The 23,526-nt window shown below is 36.2% G+C and overlaps 3 protein-coding genes across 4 annotated transcripts; 2 read left to right on the top strand and 1 right to left on the bottom strand.

Annotated features, from left to right (window-relative positions):
• The first annotated feature begins 644 nt into the window (after positions 1–644).
• Positions 645–19,555, top strand: LOC114352615 (uncharacterized). Its single transcript, XM_028304278.1, has 16 exons — positions 645–1,178; positions 4,249–4,418; positions 5,332–5,650; positions 5,995–6,185; positions 6,763–6,865; positions 7,103–7,280; positions 7,761–7,997; positions 9,216–9,498; positions 10,358–10,533; positions 12,092–12,162; positions 15,546–15,688; positions 16,153–16,351; positions 16,583–16,688; positions 17,062–17,249; positions 18,746–18,847; positions 19,174–19,555. Exons 1-16 carry the CDS (start codon positions 1,118–1,120, stop codon positions 19,482–19,484), a joined length of 2,838 nt encoding a protein of 945 aa, XP_028160079.1. The 5' UTR covers positions 645–1,117; the 3' UTR covers positions 19,485–19,555.
• On the top strand, positions 9,131–10,646 carry LOC114352613 (uncharacterized). Its single transcript, XM_028304272.1, has 2 exons — positions 9,131–9,498; positions 10,358–10,646. Exons 1-2 carry the CDS (start codon positions 9,205–9,207, stop codon positions 10,544–10,546), a joined length of 483 nt encoding a protein of 160 aa, XP_028160073.1. The 5' UTR covers positions 9,131–9,204; the 3' UTR covers positions 10,547–10,646.
• A 279-nt stretch (positions 19,556–19,834) lies between the features above and the next one.
• On the bottom strand, positions 19,835–22,447 carry LOC114352611 (uncharacterized protein C14orf119). 2 transcript variants are annotated; one of them, XM_028304271.1, is made up of 3 exons: positions 22,329–22,447; positions 21,560–21,780; positions 19,835–21,161 (listed from the first exon to the last, which is right to left on the bottom strand). In XM_028304271.1, exons 2-3 carry the CDS (start codon positions 21,752–21,754, stop codon positions 20,865–20,867), a joined length of 492 nt encoding a protein of 163 aa, XP_028160072.1. In that variant the 5' UTR covers positions 21,755–21,780; positions 22,329–22,447; the 3' UTR covers positions 19,835–20,864. The 2 variants fall into 2 exon arrangements, with proteins under 2 accessions (XP_028160072.1, XP_028160071.1); XM_028304270.1 differs by lacking the exon at positions 22,329–22,447 and adding an exon at positions 21,867–22,189.
• Between the last annotated feature and the right edge of the window lie 1,079 nt (positions 22,448–23,526).

Here is a 23,526-nt window from a genome sequence, read left to right as displayed (position 1 = left end):
GTAAATATGCGCTTAGTATTTTATTTTTCTTATCAATATACAGAATCGCACTTTCTAAAGTTTATAGATTGTCTGTCTCGTCTGGTCACAAGTATACTTTATATATTTTGGAGCATTTAATCTTGGCTCAATTGCATAAATCACTACCAATGCAATACAAGGCAGGTATTTGACCGCAATCGCATCTGATGTTAGTGAGATGCAGTCTAGTATGGTACATTTAAGTTGTAGTAGTTGGTCGACAAGTTAAGAAAATGAAGGTAGAATAGCGTCGTCGTAGCAGAAAAGCTCACTGAAAGCCTGAAAGCTTTCTATCATATTGTCATAAAATACCTACTTATGTTGCATACAAAGAGGGAATTTATGTTTTAATACGAGTTTGCCCGGTTTGAATTACCAAAATGCCAAAAATTTGAAAAAAAAAAGAAATTGACTTGCATTTGCTGTTCAGGCAGGTTTCCACTTTACTGTGGAATGTAATGTCGATGCCCTACACACTGGATATTCACAGCAAGCTTTACGTTATTTCAACTTTACCTTTTTTATGTGACAACCGGTTAAAAAGTTTCTTATGTATCTGTACCTATAAGAACCGAGTAGGTAGGTACATGTTGAACTGAATAAAGCTCAGTCGATTGTCAATTCTCGCCTTATTAATTCGATCACTAAACAATCAAAATAAACGGTCAACGGGATAAACATTTACGTTAGCTACCTACTATTAATCATCAACTTGTAAGCTATCTATATTACGCCGGCATTTATCGGCTGCCAGCTAAAAGGCGAGATTGCGTCTGGGCAGTCCACTCGTGTCTCACGCGCAGCTAGTATGGTAATGACATCCTCGTCATCCTACCTCGCCAATCCACAAAACACCATTCCAATATCTTCAAATATATTCAACAAAACATCGAACGTGCCATGACCCGGCGATAACCTGTATTTACACCGAATAAAGTGATCTCAAAAGACTGATCAACACATCAGTGCGTCACAGTGCTATTGTTACGTATTTAATTAAGTTATTTAAGTAAATGGTATTAGACTTCGTGGGAAACGGACTGATATGTGGACACGTGCAGTGCTTTCAAAAAACTGACTAAATAGTGATAAGAAAATGGCTAGGGCTTCGTTGACTGCTGGATTCCTGGTGGCGCTACTGTTGCCAGTAAACACCTGTAAGTAAATTCATAATTAATTACTATTTAATTACATTATAAAAACCGCTACCGCAATCATCAAGTATTTAACTTCGAAGTTGTGTTTTTATAAACAGAACAGTAGGTATCTACCTAGATTCAAATCGGACTTCTCATGCTTGAAGTGGAGTGAACTCGAGTTTTTTCGGAAAAATTAAACAATTAAATTGGAATAACCCCGTAACTATAATAAGCAATATGAATAAATAGCTTTAAGGTTAAATATTATCTTTAAATAAATGTTACATCAAACCTTGTCCTTTAACCTTATAGAACCTCTAATGATAAGGTTATAAAAATAATAACTATTAATATTATCTCTTAATCAACATAAATTAAAGTCGGGGAATAACAGTTTGTGGTATCTTTATTGCTTTTAATTATTATAACAAAGACACTTAAAATGCTATCGCATGGAAATACTTAAAAACGTAAACAACGTAAGTACCTATGACATCTTATAACTTATTTAACAATCATTAATGAATTAAACATAAATATCAACTGCAAAGTAAACGGACAAAATTATGAAATTAATATTTTAAAAATATCCTTTTTCGTAGTCGAGAGTCTAATTCGTTGATGTCTTTCCAATGGAGATTTTGAAAAGATTGGTTTTATTCATAAATAAATAGATTTGGACATAATATTAAGTTAGCTTATGCTTTTAAAGCTATGAGCAATTTTAAAATACATAGGTAGTAGGTATTTATTCAAATTGATTGACTTCATGTATTCTCTTTTTATTTTGATGTACCTAATTCATTTTCGATGATGTCCTTAATCATCAAATAATCATTGTCTATCGCTAACTTTGAATAGTGTATTAATTAATTCATTCATTACTAGCGGCCGCCCGCGACTTCGTACGCGTGGATCCCGTTTTACCCCCTTCATCTGTCTTACGCGGTTTCGATTTTTTCATACAAATGTTTTTTCCCGCTAACTCCCGTTGTAACTAAGCTTTAAGTTTACTAAGGTACCTGCATGCCAAATTTCAAGCGTCTAACTTAAGCGGTTTAGATTTTTCATACAAAAGGATTTTCCCACTAATTCCTGTTCCCGTGGGAATTCCTAAGTCAGACAGAATTGACCTCTCTACAGATTTATTATAAGTATACAGGGTGGAAGCGATAAGTGATCTCACTCGATTATTTCTAAACTATACAAGATATCGAAAAACTGATTACTGATCCTAAAAGTGCTTCACGAGCTTTTTCAAACGATATCAGTAATAGGTTACACAATTAACTGGATCTATTCGAAAATTCAATGTTTTCAGCCTCCATACTAAATGTATGCCACTATGCCAGACACATAATATTAGAACTGTTAATTTTTTTATTTTAAATAATAAACACTTAAAATTAACTCGTAAATTGCATTCTTATTTAAAATTATTCATGGAAAACATTGGTTTTAAGCTTTACTTGCTATAATATTATCGAGACATGAGTGCCATGACTGTGGAAGTACTAAATGTATGGAAGCTGGAAATTTTATAACAGATCCAGTTTATTTTATAACTTATTATTGGTACCGTTGGATAAAGCTCGTGAAGCTCTTTCAGGATCAGTAACCATTTTTTGGATATCTTGTATAGTTTTTAATAAACTGTGGTTTTACTAAATGTATGGAGACTGGAAACATTGAATTTTCAGATAGATCCAGTTTATTTTGTAAACTATTATTGGTACTGTTGGATAGAGCTCGTGAAGCACTTTCAGGATCAGTAACCATTTTTTGGATATCTTGTATAGTTTAGAAATAATCGAGTGAGATCACTTATCGTTTCCACCCTGTAGATAGATTACGTTACGAAGTCAAATGCTACTTATTTCACTAAGCTATAAGTTGAATACAGATGTACGTAAATCAGTTGTTGGACTTGTTAGTGTGCAACTATGTAGTTTGTACGAATATACTTATTACGAGTATGTCAACTCATAGGTATTTTCTTGTACATAATATTAATAAATGGATTAAATTAATTTGTTACTTCCTCGAAATCCATTTACCTGTTCTAGCTTCTTGCAAAATCTAGGGTGACCATTCAGGCTGTGGAATCCATGTCATAATAATTATTGTCTTAATTGCTATTAATTAAAGGTGTATCAAATTAAAACGCTCGTCTAAGGTTCTAAGATCAACGATCATAATAAAACTTTGGCCCTTAAGAAGTGGTTCAACATGATTTTTTCATTTTACTATACGTAGATGCTATAGAGGAGTTTTTAGATCTCAAGGTAATAAATCTATACTAATATTATAAAGCTGAAGAGTTTGTTTGTTTGTTTACTTGAACGCGCTAATCTCCGGAACTACTGGTCCGATTTGAAAAATTCTTTCAGTGTTAGATAGCCCATTTATCGAGATAGGCTATAGGCTACACAACATCACGCTACGATCAATAGGAGCAGAGCAATAATGAAAAATGTTGCGAAAACTGGTTTTCACGCGTACGAAGTCGCGGGCACAACTAATTATATTATACTCGGCATCGACGGATGTTATTTTATATGTATAATATCAGTCAATTTACCTATACGTACCTACTAGCTTTACTAAATGAAAGTGGCGCACGTGTAAGGCACGTTACTTTTAAAAGGGATAAACTTGCTATTTGTGAAACTTGTTCATCAAGAACATATGCAAAGTAATTTTATGAATTGTAATTAGGTAGTTCGCACTAAAGATATACCTACCGGCGAAAGAAGGTTATTAAATTAAATGTTTGCGCAATTAATTGTTCCTGCCTGTCAGGTACCTACTACATAGCTAATTACTAACGAGTAAACTGAAAAAAAGATACACCTACCAAGCAAAGTAGGAATCATCTTTCAATTATTTACTTCGTAATGTGTCTAGATATTCATATTCCTAAAATATTTTCTAATTTGTTTATTTCGATTACCAAACTCGGATACACAAGGATATAACATACTTAATTAAAGACTAAAAACATAAGTGTTATTTCACTAAATTGTAAATAAATGTGTAGGTACCTGACGCTGACACGTATGATAATATATTTTATGGTGCTTTTCAGTATTTTCAGGAGATAGCTGTTATGAAGACGAGCAGGGAGGATCATGTATCCCACTCACTCAATGCAAACCACTTATGTCAGAAATACAAAACGCTGGACACCCGATGCCTCTCCATATAAGGAGAAAACTTCATGAAATCGGCTGTGGATTTGAATTAGATGAGCCATTGGTATGTTTCACGCTATTTTGATATTCCCAAAGCTTATGGTTAATAAGCCTTTCGAGCAAATAAACGTTTTTCGCTTTGCAAACACTACTTTATAATTATAATTCATGGACCTATAAAAAAAGTCGGACGGATTCTCATCAACAAAATACTGTGACGTTAGGATACACCAGCTTGCCTGTACGTACAGGCCGGCACGCACACATTCACACCCTGTTACACCACTTCGAGTGCAAACTTCACACAGTTGACACATTTAAGCAGCAAAAAAACAACACGAATACGACATGTCTTGTGTGATGAAATTGTGTAAAAACCGTTCTGTTCGAACAAACAAAAATTAAGGAATCACATTTCACAGGCAAAATAATAATCCAATCACTTATTTCCTGACATTAAAATATTGAAATTAATTGAAATCAAACGTCATTCACTCGAAAAAATAATACGTCAAAGACCAGTGTTCTCAGTTATTTACGTGGGAAAATTACCCGAAATAATAATATATTGATGATGCATAAGATTATGATTATAATGTACACAAGATTCGTAATTTGTAACTGCGTGAATCATTTTTGATCAACATTATGTACATACCCTGACACACTGACTTGCAAACAATGTAAGAAAATTTGAACATTGAAAATTTCGCGCCTACCTCAACGCATTCACCTTTCATCCTTTTAAAATGGCACGGAATAATTCTGTCTACATTTCCAAGTAACATCTGCCGATCTATGTTTTTCTTAAAATAAATGGGTAAAATGTTTTGGCTAACATGGCATCCCTAAATTCACTCACACAATAGACAAACGCCAAAATTTTGCGTCACAGTTTTGTTGTAGTGCGAGTTCCGTCCGCCTTTTTTTATAGGTCCATGTTATAATTCTAAAGGATTTTACTGAATTCATTTCAGGTCTGCTGCCCATCGCATTCAAACATTGACAATGATATTACTCCGGGATTTGACATAGGAAATTGGGGTAATATCAACCCCAAGCCTACAAGTGCTGTCGTTCCTACGCCTTCACAGCCTCACACCCGGGACACGGACAACAAGAAACCGTCAACCGGGACGGAGAACAGAAGTGGTCAGCCCCCAAACGTCCAGGGTCATCGGAACCTGCACCTCCTCCCTGAGAACTGTGGTATCGTGGACAGTGACAGGATATTTGGCGGCAACACCACTCGCCTGTTCGAGATACCTTGGATGGTACTCCTGTCTTACAGCTCACGTAAGTGAAAAGAAAATCTTTGTTTTCAAAAAGTTAATCTTAGTAGGTGAAATCTATAAGTAAAATAGATGTATCGTTTACAGATAAATTTAAAGTTTGAAATATGATCCACATGTAAGGCTAGCAGCAATTTTCATTCGGCAGCTACTTATTTTTCTTCTAGTTATTGGATCAAAAAGAAAGTAAAAAGTGACATGGTAAAGTTGAGAACTTAACTGTTAGATTTTCTACATTCTTCTTCGTAACAATACGACCTGCCAATACGGTGGCTGCAGACTTTGCTCGACTTGTTGATATAACCAACCCAAATGCTCTATTTAGCCATCTAACACGTTCTTTTGCAGCAAGAGGAACGAAGCTGAGTTGCGGAGGCACGCTGATCTCTGAGCGGTACGTGCTAACAGCCGCGCACTGCGTCTCGAATTTGGGGGAGCGACTCAAGCTGAATGGAGTCATCCTGGGGGAGCACGACGTGCGAAAAGATCCCGACTGTGAACGAGTAGGGGAAAAGCTGTACTGCGCGCCGAACGTCAGGGTACGTAATCAATTATTTTAGTTTTTAGGAAAGTAATTAGTAATTTGTGACACACCTATTATTGCTAATAATCTTTAAAAAAAAACAATTCTTTTTACACACTTACCCCTCCAGCTAGGTTATAAACACCTAAATGTTACGGCTAGAAGTAAGTAGGTTTACCACGATAGTTCATTTTAGGGGTCGATGGAGATCGCACTTCTGACCGCTAGACTCGGCAGCCTGATTCAAAACCCGTTGCCATATTGTCGTATACTGACTTCTTAATAAACGTACCAGTTACAAAGTCAAAGTCAAAAGTCAAAGTCAAAATTTCTTTATTTGTTTGGACTAATAAATAGTTCTTACAAATCATCCACATGAGGTGTCTCCTTCATTAACTTTTCTAGTTCTATGCCTAGGTAATTTTCTGAGGCTGATTACCTAAACCATTAGAGTAGGCGGCCATTGATTGATAGTCATTTTAAAATATTATTGAATGACTATTATTGTTTTGGAAAATTTTGATATCTTTAATCACTTAGCTAGTAAGTTTTTTTTCTCTTTTAATTCAGAACTTTGTGAATTCTCGTTACAGAATGTATCAGTGGAAGCAGTAATTACGCACCAATACAATCCAGAGACGCTGGTCAACGACCTTGCTCTCCTGAGGCTGTCAGAACCCGCAGATTTTTCTTTAGGTAAGAAATAGGAGAATTCCCAGATGACTTGAGTACAGAAGAAAAATGAATATACAACAGCTTTTCATATTTTTATGACTATCATTACTCGAACAGAGTTCAATTCTTCATAGGATACGAGGTTTATGTGTTGCATTGATATTCCTCGTTGGTATTTATATCTCAACTCACCAGAAAAATAATGCTGATAAAAATCAATTTTCAAAATCCATAAAAAGCTGCTTAACTTATTTGCAGAAAGTATGAAGGCAGTGTGTCTTCCCATAACGCCTGAACTTCAAAACCAGTACTTGGACGATCAGCCAGGGACGGTGGCGGGCTGGGGCGCCACGGAGGACGGTCTGCAGTCGCCGGTGCTTCTCAGTGTAGAACTACCCATTGTCTCGAATGCAGCTTGCACTAAAGTGTACAAAGAGTAAGTGAAATATCGAAACATTTGCAACAAACTAACGAATGGTTTTGCACAATAAATAAATAAAATAAAATAGAATATTGACAAAGCTAAGGAATTCTCTATCTCGTAGGTAATGTAAAAGAGCCATCAGAGCTATATTTGTATAGAGAAAGTGGCTCATCATACAAAATTAGAATGAATGCCTTAACGTGCCTTAACTGTTTTCCATAAAATATGACGCTTTACCTTATTCACTTCCTGAATTTCAATCACTGATTAACGTTAGTAATATGGTGTCTCGTTGGTAAACACCTAACTAAAAGATTCCATTATCTAGTGGCAAGACTTTCCAAGTCAATTTAGAGGATCGCCCGATTTTCCAGATGACGAAGTGAAGAAAAAATACCCTAACTAGACCAGGATGACTCAATAAACCTCCTCGAACAAGTTTTACATTGGTAATAAAATGAAAAATACAACAATATGTTGAACTGATTTCAGCAACCCACGCATTTCTGAGCGACAACTGTGCGCCGGCGGCGTGCAAGACAAAGACTCATGTGGTGGCGACTCCGGGGGTCCCCTGATGTACCCTGGTAATGTCTTGAACAGGGGCGAGCGCTACGTGCAGCGAGGCATCGTCTCCTTCGGCTCGAAGAGATGCGGCATCGGCGGGTTCCCTGGCGTGTACACGCGAGTCGCCCACTATATGGACTGGATATTAGACAATATCCACGAGTAATGATAGATTAGTTAATTATTTTATAGCATTTTTAATATTAAAGGACTGTACCTAATGTATTGAACTGAATTTACTGGTTTTATTTCATGCTGATGACGGCACATCGCGCGAAATACACTCGCGAGCAAAAGTATGGAATCACTTACATGAAGTTGTTTCCACGCGATCTTGTGTACTAACGAATTTGTTAGGAACAAAAAAAGTGGCACCATTTTAAAGATTAAACTTTTATCTTTAAATTGATACCAAATTCATTTAAATCACACCAGTATTTAAAAAGATATCCCGGCTGATGTGAAGAAGTAACGAAAAAGACATGTATGAACTGTTTGATACGTCGCGAGTTGCGGCCTATTTACCCCCTATAAAAGAACGCGTTTTCGGATTTTTGCTTTCGCACGTTGATTCATACACATCTCCGCTTCTTTTGACACTTTACCTGGGATTCTACACCTTTAGAAGCAGCACAAATCGTTGCACTATTGCAAGAAGGGCTCAGCCAGCGGGCTGTCGCACGTCAGCGCCACATAAGCCAGTCCTGGGTTTCGAAAGTTTTAAGACGCTTTCGGGAGACTGGTGGCTTTATCCCGAGACCAAGTTCTGAACAGCGCCGGCGCACATCGCAGAGGGAAGACCGTTTTTTCATGTCAACCTCTCTATGAAATCGTCATTTGACTGGAATCGATGTCCATCAAGAGCTCAGAAATGTTCGTAGGATAGCTGTTAGCGAGTAGACAGTTTGTCTAAGATATAAGCAATAGAATTTAACTCCAAAAAGGCCTGCCACAGGCTCGAAACTGACGGCAGGTCACCGATAAGCACGCTTTCAATTTGCTCGTACACATCTCGATGAGAAGGCGAGATCTTAGATTTATTATGTATTTTGATAACTCTTAATTCCTCGTAGTATTATGATTCTATTACGAAAACATAATGTCTCTAGATGGAAATAAATAAGTGTATTGGAAAGTTTGCCATAACATAGCTAAAATAGAAACTTCTTTATACTTCTTCACTAAACTCATGGTTGATCATCTGTGCTTGATAATTTGACATTGATTGATCATCTCAAAAACTATTTTGTTCCACTTTCATCAATTACAATTTAAACATAAATTATGCATGCAATTTAAGATAATGACGTAAAAGTAAACAAAAACCAATAAAAATGTAACTTCCATTTATCGTAAACATCGTAATGATATGCCTCAAAGTCGACATACCACTTGCGGGGCAGATGATGTGGGGCAAGCTGGCAGTACTAGAGGAGCAGGTGCTCCGGGGACAACGGTTGTGTCAAAGAACTTTCAAGGACTTGGGGCAACTGGGCCACTTTCAAAGTCGGCTGAACAGAAGTCGACGCCAATTCCTCGAGCCCCGATAACCACTCAGCAGAGGGTCCCAGTCTTCAGTGCTGTCAATAACTCCACACCAGTGGTTTTTCCATGCACTGTGTCGGGATCAGCACAAAGCGGACAACGACGCCCTTCGCCGAATGTAACTTTGATGAGCTAAATAAGTATTTATTATTGTTTTTATAGATTTCTTTGCTATAAAATATTAAGTTTAGAGACATGAAAATATTGTATTTGTATAGTAATTTAGGTTTCATTATAATAACTATGCTAGTACTACTAGCACCACTATCTTTTAGGTTGTATTTTAAAATATTCATAAGGTCCATAAGATAGACGCCATTGCTTGAAGTAGACGTAGGTAATAATACTATAGTCTTCCAAAGACCCATACTTCCCATAAGGTGGGATGGGCTTACTTATTTGTTTTTTCAGGAGTAACAGACAGATTGAAAACGCTAGTCATGCTCATAGTTATGCTCCCTGGGTCATTTCGATTGTGATTTAAGTCTAATTAACCTATGTCTTCTCGTTAAGTACCTAATGAGTCAAACCGAATTCGTTTTCCCTGTTACACATTTAGATTATTGAAGTAAACACTGTATGTCATTTTAACTGCAGATATCCATTAGCCATTAGTCAACGCTGAGTATTGAGGAAATCACCGTAGGTAGTAAGTACCAAGGTGTAGGTGGAGTAGGTATTATAATAAGGTCATACCTATAAACCCAATTGCCATAAAAAAATCAAAAGAATCCTATGATGAGCACTGCGTGAGAGCTGTCGGTAGTTATCTCAAGCTAGAGGATCAACCATAATTTCCCATCGTGAAGGCACTATTTGCAAGGTAGGAGGTACCTAGTTTCATGAATGTATCGTTTTCGTAAACCAATATTTATAAAGGCGAACCTGAAAAGTAATGAAAATAGTTTTCAATTACCATAAATCATTTCCCCTCTTCCTCTGAAACCCTTGACTGAAACATAAATTCCCTTTTCCAGTTCTTTACTTCGTTCAAGCGCACATTGTTAAAGACCTGGAATGACACAAATAACTTCATCAAGAAAATGAAAGAAGATCATTTCAGATGGCAACTCTTCAAGAGCATACTCATCTTCACCATTGGGCTCAAGCTGTTCAACGATTTGGCCAGACATTTGGCCGAGGACTTTATCTTGTATATCGACTAATGTGAATCTAGCACGTAAAGACGAAGTGTCTATGCGGTTATTAATATGCAATGTTAGTAAATGGAAATTACGAACACTCATTGTTTCATTTTATAACGAAAGGACTGCATTGAATCAAATGTGTAGGGCAAAAGAACTTAGTGAGTCACCACTGAATAATTTAACTTGACACGATACAAATTGTACTATAAGAACTAACGGTTTATTACTTTATGTAATTGATTATTTATAGGAAAAAGTTTACATAAGCCCTGAAACTAATCGGGAGCTTTTATTTATAGAACTACCAGTAGCAATCTAGTTATTATATTCTGATTGTAGTGAGCATAATTAAACTACATTTTAAGAAACAAAGACCAATCGTAGACCTACTCAGTGCGTCAGTTTTATAAACAAGACTCTGTAATCTGAATACTTAACCCTCTATATTCGTAAGGTAAAAAGGCTCTGCTGAATTAAGTACCTATAGGCACTGATTGATTGATTGTTTGGATCTGTCGAGCTCCAAACCCGAGGGTTTTCCAAGTGTCGTGTTAATCTGTTCGGGGATTTCCAACTTTCACTGCGAGTCCCTAGCCCCTACTATGAAATTATTTCTTAACTTTCGATCAAAGCTAAAACGATATGGACAACTAGTGTTACTTCTAGACAATGTGACATTCGTTAGGTACCTGCTTATTTGATTCAGAATTTCAGATTCTTCAACGCATTAATTAGGGTTATCTTCCCTTCGCCTACCTGAGTTTATAAGCAGCAAATAATAAAATAATTTATCTAGTAGCCTAATACCACGGACTCTATTAATTTAAATGTTATAAAAACCATGACAGTAGCAATAATTAACTAATATAAAAAGTCATCTTGTATTTCCCCATATTTTGTATTGGTCTCTAAAAGCTATAAAAGAGAATGAGAGGTACCAAAGGTCGTGTTTTTTCCTCATAAAACAAAAATTAAGTGGGAGCTGGGTATTTGGTGGTTTAACTGTTAATATTAAAAACAAATAGGTACCTAATAAAAATCTGATTTTTAATAGATCGTCTTGAGTCACTTAAACCGTTTAAAGTTGTATCAAACGAGTTTTAGGCCTTAATATCCAGCAAGTGCTGTTGATATCTATCTACTAACCAAAACAAAGGTCTTATAAGTTTTAGAGTTAATCGCAACTTAGTAGGAATGTACTAATTCTTTAGCAAATCGAGTAACAAAGTTCATTTACGATCGTGCGATTATCAAGCCCATTAGCGTATCGAGCCGAGCACAGAGCCGAGTTTACAAGACCTGTTGTTTTTATCAACACACACTCGAGCATAAATAAATGTCATGAACTACGGGTACGAGGAAAATCCCAACACAAGGCGGCGTCTAGCGCACGCGTCGCGCAACTTGAGTCTTTTCAGAAAAAATATAACTTATTTTGTTGATTAACCTCATGTGAGGTGATCGGACGCGCGCGGCCGTCTAATTGAGCTATCAGTCGTCCGTGAACCGCCTTCTGGTCCATACCTGTGACACTCAGACAGTCATAACAAAATAATAGTTTAGTGTTAAAATGTTGGTGAAGTTCGCAGCCGCAGTATGCATCTTTCTGCTCGCCTTGACAAGAACTGACGCACGTAAGTAACCAGTTTATCCACAAAATGATCAGGCAAATTGATATTTACATTCTTACAAAACGAGATGCGCGATTTGCTGGTTTTTGGGGTTCTATATTGGCTCACATAAAATTCTAAATCCTATTCTTTGTCTTACTACCGATTTGTGTTCATAATAATCACTCTTCATAATTTTATTTTTCATACTTTTTTTATTCATACATTTTTATTACTACCATCGGAGCTCATAACAGTTAGTAATCATAATTTTTTTATCAATACTGTTACTACCAAGAACCATTTAAAATACATAATTTTTATTTTCAGATCTTTTTTCTTCATAACATTCATTGATCATATTGTTTTAATTAATAATGTTGTTACTAAGAACATACTTCAACTCATAATGTTGTTGTTCAGAATAATTTACTTTATAACAGACATACTCGTATCTTTAAAAAAATCATATATAATTTAATAGAGTAGATAAGCATGCAGAGCATGCAGCATGCATTGGTATCTCCTCGTCTCCGGCGCTGCGGGATGTGCAGCCCTTCCGCCCTTGCGTAACGAGGCTCAGGCACCCACGCTTGCTTCCGCAGCTTCGGCTTTTTGGATCGCCATCGGCGCCTTCGGCGCCTCGGCGACCAGCCTCAGCCGCTCCAGCTCACCCGGGCGCCTGAGCCTCGTTACAGCGGGCGAGGGCTGCCCTCCCTCCGCGCCTCCGGCTTTTAAATTACACTCTAGGGGTAGGGCAGACAAGACTACGTGGAGTCGGTTTTGCAGCGATTCGTTTCTGTCACGTTAGTTTTGTGGCACAAAATATTGCCTGTTTTGGACCATTTCAAATTAATTTAATGTTAAAATACGATTTAATACGAATATAGACATCATGATTTTCAATAATATGGATAAACACACTTATGAGTAATAAATTTATGAAAACAAATATTAGGATAAATCACATTTATGAATATTATAGTTATTTATTCGAATGATTATGAGTTTCGATCATTAGTATAGAAAAACGTATGAAAACAAATATTAGTAAAAACTAAGTGTATGATTAGTGACATTATGAATAACAATGATTATGTTTTTAAATATGTAGGTTTTAAATTTTTTATGAAGAATAATCATTATGGTATCAAATTGTATGAGAAATATTTTCGGACCTCCAATGATAGGAATTGAAAAGTTATGTAAGAAAATGCGCTACCGGTTTTTGGAACTATTTGGATACATATTTGAATGTCTTGAATTTTTTTGGTAAGCAATCAAGATGCTGGGCATGCTTCTAATGAGCATAGAATGTCATATTAATTACTTACCCAACATAAGTACGAGTAGGTATCTGTGGTCGGATTAAGTATTTGTAAATGTTTGCTTACTACTCAAACTCTTCTTATCTAAGTTTCATACAGTGTTGTCTTAATTTGGTAGGAATAAGCTTATCGTGCGATCCCGTGTCATTATTATTATAAAAACAGTAAAAACTAATAAAAACGAATGTAAATAACTGAGATGCTGTTTGGATAAACCTACAGTTTCAATGCCAATCATTTTTCTTGACATTTGTATAGTTTGGGATGGGAAGAGACGTTGTGATGATAGGCTAGGTCTGCCTCTCCTTCGTTGTTGGTTTGGCGACTCAAAGATAGTATAAGTACAGAAATTAAATTTAAATCATTAAACAGCTTATACAACTTGAAAGCTGTTAATTGAACGAAGAATAAGTACCTTCAAAAAGTTTTATTACTGATAATGCATATAAGAACCATTAAAACTGTAGAATCTTATAAAAACAAAATGAGAGAAGCCCAAAGGGATCACAGTGTAAAAGTTGTCATCATTATAATATCAAGGTTCAAGGCATAATTTTCTTAGAATCCTCGAATGATGAGACCTAATTACGTGTATTAATGTGATGAAACCTAATAATAATAAACAATGAGTAATGGCGGAATAAAGCAAAACAAGGCTTGAGGAAAATAGTCACAACATTTTTGTTAATAAGTTATCTTATGAGTGCTGCATTGAAGGAATTAATACAGTAAACCATATTTAAAATACATAGATAAATTCACGGGCTAAACAAACGCGATACTTTTAAAATTTTAGATTTTTTGGAAACGTTCATCTACTGTCGGGTGATAAGTACCTACAAAGATTGTAATATTGACCTCTATCCCAATTTCCTAAATCCAAAATTATTCTGTGATATCGTGACAAAATATTACAGCATTAAACACCTACAGAGTCCAATTGAACTTTTCTACTAGATACCTAAGTACATCACCTATTCAACTCTGTTGTATTAATATTTTTTTACGAAATAGTAGGTATGTAGGTACTCGGTAGTTTTTAAATACGTTTCAAAACCTATTGGATCTGGGATACTAGAACATACTTTTTGGAACATCCTGTAAGTCATACTACATAGTCCAAAAATATGTATTAATTTGGGAAAACCCGACGACACTAAATTATACTTCTTATGCTATTTTCCTTATACTAAGGCGGGTTCGCTTGGTCTTTTAGTCTTAACAGGGATGTACCATTCAGAGGATGCGTTTGTTTATCCTTACTTGCTGTTTTCCACACCTAGTGCAAAAATTTTACATAGGTATGTAGGGCGTATGATGCATGTAAATATAGCCAATCAAACCTACGTTACGGTGGAGAGGTTTTGGCAGTAGTTCCAAAAAGGGTTAGTTCTATCTCCCGTCCATTTTGTTTGGTACACTTATGATAATTTATTAAGTAATTCTATATGTAGAGTTAATATAATAAACCAAAAGCTTAATCACCCCAAAAGCGTCGCCCATTCTGAAAATCTAGTCTTAACAGTTTAAGGAAGATACCCTATTAACACGTCATCATAACTGTAAATCCAAATTGTAGTTTCTTTATAATAGCTGATAGTGGTAATTTCAATGCTAGGTATCGAAAGATAGCGTTAGATTTATTGCTTCAAAAATAGAATACAAACCGGTTCTGTGATTATAGACTTGTTATTTAATGGCTGAGAGCTGTGTAATGAAATAATTACCCACATTTCCTATTTAATGGTCAGCTATTCCACTGTAACAGTAATTTCAAGAAAGATATGAAAACAAAGTTAAAAATAACACAGATTACGTTGCATTTTAATTTTAAGTAGGTAAACCTCTACAATAATTATGTACCTACTTACCTCTGAGCTCTACGGGAATTAAGTGGCGGAACCACACTTGAGGAGTTCTGTCCGAATTAATGACCACGCTGATTCGCTCAAATAGCTAATCGGTAAAGTAGGTTCCTAATGATAGGAGAAAAGTATGCAATTACAAATGTTGTAACCTCAACAACCAACTAGGTACTGTTGTTCCAAAAGCTCATTGAATCCCAAAATTACCTTCCAGAAAAATGCAACGGCGGTGCAGGATGCATAGAGCTCAAAGAATGCACGAGCCTATACGATCAGCTTCGTAACCAGGGCAACACGCCCACCCTGGCGCGGCTCCTGCGCAGTCTGCATTGCGGGTTCAACGGGGACCAACCCATGGTAAATTTCAATCCGTTGATTAATTATTTACTTAAGTAAGTACTAGGTAAATAAACGCTGAACTGATCCAGTAAACACAGAGGCAGCTATTGCTTGATTCCTACATGAGGGAGAGATGAGTAATGGAATACGAACGAAGAAAGTCAGGCTATTGAAATCGAAAGCGTAAAATTTTCTCACGCCCAAAAAATAAAATAATTAACTCCACTAAAAACCGAATCAGAATATTCAAGTTGGTAAATATGTACTATCAGCAACAGTGTTAACTACCCATTGCTGGTCATGTCGTCTCGTTCTATCGCAAAGAATCACCATTTGATGAGAGCGAGAGCAAAAACGGAAATAGATAAGTTAACACTGTGGCCGATAGTACATACTTTCTTTGGCCAGAAGCAACACATTTTTTTTTCTTTGTACTAAGTAATTCTGACAGTCAATGTATAAAAAACCGTTTATCCTTTCAGATTTGCTGCCCTCCAGGGTTAGGCCCGCCAGCTTTAGACGTGGACACAGCCGAGAGAGCCGGCATCACCAGGGTGAAACCCATCAACTTACTCCCCGGACTCGATCAGTGTGGCGCACAGAATGACGACAGAATCGTGGGAGGGACCAGGGCGGAGATTGATGAACATCCCTGGATGACCTTGCTGCGGTATGACAAACGTAAGTGTGAAATCTTTTTATTTTGATAACCTTCGTTGGGCTTGTTACTAAAGATACCTACGCTCACAAGAGACATTGGCGCAGGGACGAAAATCATTTTTGCACACAGATTAAAGTATGTACATAATAGAATCAGCAAATACCTATGCGATCTGAGACAGAAAAGATTTCCCGTCATGGGCATATACATATTTTTGTCTAAAATGTGTAACAGTTGCGTCTATTTTACAGCCAAAGGATGGGGATTCTACTGCGGGGGAGTATTGATTTCTGCGAGGTACGTGCTCACCGCCGCCCATTGCGTCAAAGGAGAGGATCTTCCTACCAATTGGAAACTGTAAGTACCTACCTATGCAGTTTGTTTTAAATTAAGTAAAGATTAAAAAGCCCGGCTTTCATCAAAGCGAAGATAGGACAGGAGATGACTTGTTTTAATAATGTCACCAATCAATTTATCAATAATAACACCAATCAGATTTCGCTATTCCCACATCACCTCTCCGCTCAGCTTCGGTTCGGAAATCTGATGAGTTATTCTGCTTCCTCTCTGCTTTGGTAAAATCCGCAGACCCAATCTAAAGCTGATCTAAAGCTAAGCTACATCAAATATCAAATACGTTGCCATTTCTTGTAGAAAGTTATCTAACGATGTTTGCTTCCCAGCTTCTCCTAAAGAGAAGGTAACTTAACCTTTAAAAAACACCTTCCAGATCCCAGGTCCGGCTCGGTGAGTGGAACACCTCGAGTGCAGTGGACTGCATCGGGGACGACTGCAGCGGGCCTCCACAGGACATACCCGTCGAGGAAATTATCGCTCATGAGAAATACGACCCAGCAGACTCAAACCAACACAACGACATTGCTTTGCTGAGGCTGGAGCACAATGCGCAGTTTAATGGTACATAATACTTTATTTTTACACGGGAGTAGTGGTTTACACTAAAGAACCTTTCATTGTCAACGTCTAAAAGTAAAATATCACTGAAAACCCTCCCCATTGCCTCTTGTGCATGCTAAATTCTCCTCCACGGTTCTGATTAAACTTTCCATGTGTTCAGTGCGAGTTGCTGGATGAGCGACGATGCCAGACAGATCAACTTAAATACGGCAACTAAGTACTAATTAGATAGATATGTCAACTAGAATGTACAAGTTCATAAACCTATTAAATAGATCTTCGAGGAAACGATAAACGGCAGATAACTCTTGCGACCTCTCGGCTATGCATCATCTACTTATTTTATCTTGGCAGTCATGGTATTGTTTATGTAAATGTTACAGGAAATGTATGAATTCTAGGAATTGTATACTATTCCTAGGAAATGTATACAATTCCGAAGCTATTTAGGAAATGTTTAAAATATTGCTTCAGAGATTTTTTAATACGCTCATATCCTAGGAAATGTATACTTTTCCTAGGAATTTTATAGAATTCCAATATTGTATTAGGAAATGTATAAAACTAAGCGCCACAAGCGCCTTCGCGTGATCGGGTGCCCCTCGGTACGCCTAAAATTTCATTTAGCCAAACCACATCGGCCGTTAGGTACTTTGAACTCACAATATTATTATTATTGTTTAGCCTGCTGACAGTTGTTTTCGCATTATTATACTTTGGCCGAAAAAAATATTTGCCTAAAATTTATTGGCATACCTTTCTTTCGGCATCACGCATATTACGCTGAAGTATTTGTTTTCCCTAATTTTAAAACTCTTTTATTAAACTTTTATTGACATGAAGGTTTTAGTACTCCTGTAGCTGGATAACAAAGTCTCGGTTAGGTTAGGTTAGACTTGCGACCTTACACATACACAGCTGCCGCGGCGCGGTAGCGCCATTTAAGTTTCGGGAGAAAAAAAGTGGCGTAATAAAAATAATTTTGTGTAAAAAAATTTTAGGCTTAAAATTTGTGTGCCATAGACAACTAGGCGTATAAAAAATTTGGCGATTTGATAGAGACCCCGCGTAATCGGATGATGCAATATCCTCCCCTCGAACCGCATGTCCACTCGTAGGTAATTATTGAAATCTTAATTACATTTCCGATTGCTATTTAGGAAATGTGTAAATTTCCTAGGAAATGTGTGTAATATAATTTACATCACACATTTCCGGGTGATTTTAGGACTTATACACAATTCCTAGGAATTGTATACAATGACGGATTTCATACATTTCCTGTAACATAAACATAAATCTGAATGTTTTAATATTTCTCAGAAGCTCATTGATAAAAATTCGATAGACGAAATAGAATTAGTTTGGTCCACAGGTGATTGCTTATGAGATAGTGATCAACTACTCTGTCTGTCGTGTTTCTGTGGACTTCTAGTGCCAATTTAAACTCACAATCTTAGTAGAGATAATTTAACATTATTTCATCATTATTTCAGACTTCGTACGGCCTATCTGCTTGCCAACGATGAGTGACCTAAGACAGAATACACTGGAGGGCTACGATATGGAAGTCGCCGGGTGGGGTAAAACAGAAACACGTAAGTTTTTTAGTCTGCTCTTCAAAATGAGGATAAATCAGGAAACTAGTAGGTATTTTTAGGAAAAACGCAGCGACAGATCGCCAGAGGAAATAAGCAAAAAAAAAATGTTTGCCACTTTCTATGCCGATAGATGTTACGATTACCTTACTTACGTATAAATTTTAAAACCGGATTGTAACTGACGTAAAGAACATGCCAGTAAACGACTTTTTTTTAAATACGTGGCTGTATTTTGCATTAATGTGGTTTTTCTCGATGACTTATTTATAACTTTGATGATACGAAATTCATTCGTTAATGTGGAACTGCATTTGTTTTTCCAGGCTCGGAATCAGAGGTAAAACTCAAAGTATCGGTGCCAGTGGTGAGTAACAGCGAGTGCGACAGCGTATTCAGTAGGGTGAACCGCCGGATAGTCTCGCAGCAGATGTGCGCTGGCGGTATGGCAGGGCAAGACTCCTGCAGGGGAGACTCGGGAGGAGCGCTCATGGGCAAAGTGAACAAATATAACAACTGGTTTGCTTTCGGCGTCGTCTCGTACGGGCCTTCGCCATGCGGGACCCCGGGCTGGCCGGGTGTGTACACCCGCGTCACGGCCTACGTCGACTGGATACTGTCTAAGATCAAACCCTAGTTCTAATATTGACTGATTTCAACCTATTACTTGTTAAGCAGTACAACTAATAAAATCGCTTGCAGATGTGATCTCTCTTTTCATACTTTGTAATTAATGATTAATTCGCTTATGGTTTTAATTATTTTTGATCACTGTTTCACTTAAAAACGAGATTGTTACTTTCAAAATGTAATGTATAGTCACTCTGTGCCATGACAGTAGATTTTTAAATCTTGCCTTTTAGAACAAAGGTATTATAGCTACCGTAAGCATTTTTATTATGTAAGTACCAATAAATAAATTATATTACCTAAATGTGACGATTGTTTTACTTTGGGTTTACTTGTTCCAACGAATAAAATAACATCTTGATGTCCAAAATTAATTTATTTTTTATATGTAAATAATATAAGTCTCTAGTTCTAAAAATGGCCTCCATTTAGCAATTTATCCTCATTCAATCCAAATTTCCAAGCACCAGCTATCACTCAATCCCATACAGTTTTATTTTCTGACAATATAAAAAGCAATACGATATTATTACATCTGTACTTATATTAATAATAATAGTAACCTTCAAGGTACATCAATACGATGGGAATGTGTTTATTAATACATAAGTTATTCATATTTTACTAAATAATTATTGTTTTATGATATTGAAAGCCAACCAATACAATCAATAGAGATAATTATCTCAATTTAGTAGTCTTAAAATAAGTAGATATTGCTGTAGTAAGTAGAAAAGGTAATAATGTAACCCAAAATTCTTTCTTTCTTTCTTTCAAAATAAGCATGATTATGCAATTTGGCACACACATACCTTTTTTGTATTGAATCATGTAATATAAATAGTGCCATGACTTTTTACTTTATATCTAATAATAGTAATTCCATCTCAATACCTTGGCACGAATAGCTTTGTACTTGCAAAAAATATTGATAAACATCACTTTATGAAAAAGAAACTAAGGGCTAAAAATATATTTTTTTGTTTCAGATCTAAAAATCAGTATAATATTTTAGACGTTTTTTGAAATATGATCATTTCACAAATACTGTTGGTTCATATTTGGCATAATATTCATAAATGTGCTCACAAAGTATAGTATCCTTAAAAATACATTTAAATAGATTTAAGTCATTAATCTATTTTATAAATAAAGGCTCTCATAAAATTATTCTAACAATAAAATAGTAAACACGAGATTCTTATTAAAATAAAGTACGAAAAATGGAATGTATGTTAAGTAAAAATGGAATAGTTTCTATTTTGAAGTAATGGGAATGTATGAAAAAAGAAAAAAAATAGACAATAGGTTCAAAGAAATGAAATTGCTGCCTTATGAGATATATCTTAGATTAATGGCTCTTTTTAAAACAATGTGCATACCCATTTTAAGATGCGGCAGCAATTTCTACTGGAATGTTGTCTTGGGATATCCCCTGGCCTTCCTCCTCTGCAGGCGCTACCGAATCCTCATTATTCCATTGCTCATTTTCCTTTTTATTTTCCTCCTCGTGTGCCAAATTTTCTCCGATTAAAAAGTTAAATTCTCCGTTCACAGGTGGTCCGTTAGTAAGATAGTCCTGCAGTTTCTCACCAAACTCAGGATCCACTTCCGATACACCTTTGATCAATCGGTCCTGTTCTTCTTCGGCCCAGGTGGGATACCACTCATTAAACAACTTAATCTGAAATTAATTAGTAAAAAATGTTGTTGAATTTGTAGATTGACTAAAGTTTAAAAATAAGTATTTTTAATATAGTGTAATTATTAGCACAATAATGGACTAAATTGGCTAAATTGGCTAATAGTACATAATTGAAATGTTGCAATAATCAGGTAACAGGAGTAAGAATTTACACAGGTATTTAATTTATGTATTAGTCATGATACCTTGCTCACTGTTGACATTGAACTATGCAATTTACTGCATAGTTGTTTGAACAAACATCTTTTGTAGATAATATTATGTTTTATCTACATTGTTCTATTAGTGTGGATTTAGGTTGATTTCTGCAGTTTTACAAATAGAAATAATTCTGTTTGAGCCATTTTCACATAGATATAGGAGGTTTAAAAACTTACACGGCATTGAAACAAGCTGACAGGCTTGTCCTGGCATGTCATAGCAGCCAACGTAGCAGCCAGCTGATCCGCCTGGTTTCCACGAGCAGCTGCGAGGACAGGCAAGAAGTCGTCACGCTGTAGCTCACTGAACTCTTCGAACCACTGCAGAATGTAACGCAACTGCGCTTCTGACGTCAGACCTGAGGTTGACATTCTGAGGAGTGGTGGTCTTGATTCACCTGTAATGAAAGAAAAAAATAAAAATTGGCAAACATTTTTATTGGGCTTGTAAGACTTTCTTCAATGACAAAGCATAAAAACTCACTTTCAACAGCAACAGAGAGACACACAGCAGATTCAACCAATCCAATCATTTTACACAAAATATGTTGATAAATAACTAACACTACAAGCTATGCACCAACGCCAAAGTCTCTCGCGATACTAACTAACGACTGCTATAGATTGTACGCCAACAAATAACTTTCTATTAGCGCCTGCTCTAATGTAACGGCGCAAGGTTATCCACCTCGTAATTTCACCTTTCAACTGGATTATGTTTATTATGTCACAACATTTCACTTTCTAACCATTGATCACATGTAAAATTATGCGATGAGTTCTTAGAGAAAATCATATTACCTACATCGCGATGTGAGTAAAAAATACCAACAACAAACAACTACTGAACAAAATTACATACAAGGTTTTTGTTGAATACTTTTAGTTCATAGATCTAGTCGTTTGCACAATGGAAAGCAATGCTGAAATTGAACTGTATACTTACAGGAATATAGTGAAGCGTAAATAAATGCGTGAAATTGCAGTGAAATTAATTTTAATTCGACAGAAAGAAAGTGCAAGCAATTGAAAATGTCGATCTTTTCGTAACTGTCACTGTCTGTTTGACAAGTTTGACAAGACAACAATAAATTGCTTTACTATTTTACCGTCTCAAAAACACACGACATGTACTCGCACATAAATGAAATCGATACGCATTTTGTTCAATGATTATTTTTTATTTCTTTTTAGTGTAAAGATTTCCTACTATAGTTCCAAAATACTGGACTGTCCTGTCGATGACATTGACAGTGGGGCGCCACCGTCAATACCGGATCGCTGGTTCAGATTTTTGCCATGTTGGAAACCATATAGTTGCACGATGGTAGCGCCCCCCTGTCATTGAGTTTGGCGGGACAGTTCAGCGTGGGTCATCTATAATAGAATCGAAGCCAAATGATTTTTAGAACGACTGCACACTGCTTAGAGAATTATGGCACACTGCAACCGATCTGTTATTCGAACTGAATATTGGATTTTGGCCTTGATAGGTACTTCGTTCTGTAAATATTGATCGGAAACGCTGTATAATCGAGGCGGATCGCGGATACGGATTCTTTCATAATTTATTTGATAATGGTCTATAAATAGGAGATTGGAGTTCTCTATCCCAACACAGTAGGTAGTTATACCTACTTAGGTATTCTATGGGATGTAAGTAGGTACTTTTATTTTATGGGGCATGGGGTGACTGTTTGGATTTACGAAAAGTTATGTTGCACTCTTAGATTAATAAAGCGTTGCACCTGTGGTTGCACCTACACTATACCTCCAGATAACAATTTAAACTTGAATCTGACTTGCAGTAAGTTTGATGTATCAAAAATGAAGCTTTGTTTCAAATTTGCCATGGCAAGTATGTAAACTTGAGGCAAGTTTAAATCAAACTTTCTAGTTTCCGAGCGACAAACTTGCATTAATGTGTTTCTATAAAGTATATGCAAGTTTGCCTTAACAAACTTGCATTATGTCTGCTTCTATAAATTATATGTAAGTTTGCCTTAACAAACTTGCATTATGTCTGCTTCTATAAATAATATGTAAGTTTGCCTTAACAAACTTGCAATGAATATGCATGTTTGACATTAAATAAAACAACAAACATAACATATATTTTTTTATTATTTATACTTTTATCTTAT

The sequence above is a fragment of the Ostrinia furnacalis genome, unplaced genomic scaffold (genome assembly GCF_004193835.3).
Source record: "Ostrinia furnacalis isolate ACB-3 unplaced genomic scaffold, ASM419383v2 OfSCF1409, whole genome shotgun sequence".
NCBI classification, from domain to species: Eukaryota; Metazoa; Arthropoda; class Insecta; order Lepidoptera; family Crambidae; genus Ostrinia; species Ostrinia furnacalis.
Note: the sequence above shows the minus strand (reverse complement) of the source record. Positions and strands in the feature narration are given on the sequence as shown.

Coding starts and splice junctions, on each gene's coding strand:
- LOC114352615 (XM_028304278.1), top strand. CDS start 1,118: ATGGCTAGGGCTTCGTTGACTGCTGGATTCCTGGTGGCGCTACTGTTG. Junction 5,651..5,994: donor ACTCCTGTCTTACAGCTCAC/GTAAGTGAAAAG, acceptor GTTCTTTTGCAG/CAAGAGGAACGAAGCTGAGT. Junction 17,250..18,745: donor GCACAATGCGCAGTTTAATG/GTACATAATACT, acceptor TCATTATTTCAG/ACTTCGTACGGCCTATCTGC.
- LOC114352613 (XM_028304272.1), top strand. CDS start 9,205: ATGCCTCAAAGTCGACATACCACTTGCGGGGCAGATGATGTGGGGCAA. Junction 9,499..10,357: donor AACGACGCCCTTCGCCGAAT/GTAACTTTGATG, acceptor TCCCTTTTCCAG/TTCTTTACTTCGTTCAAGCG.
- LOC114352611 (XM_028304270.1), bottom strand. CDS start 21,915: ATGATTGGATTGGTTGAATCTGCTGTGTGTCTCTCTGTTGCTGTTGAA. Junction 21,781..21,866: donor TCTCTCTGTTGCTGTTGAAA/GTGAGTTTTTAT, acceptor CTTTCATTACAG/GTGAATCAAGACCACCACTC. Junction 21,162..21,559: donor TCAGCTTGTTTCAATGCCGT/GTAAGTTTTTAA, acceptor AATTAATTTCAG/ATTAAGTTGTTTAATGAGTG.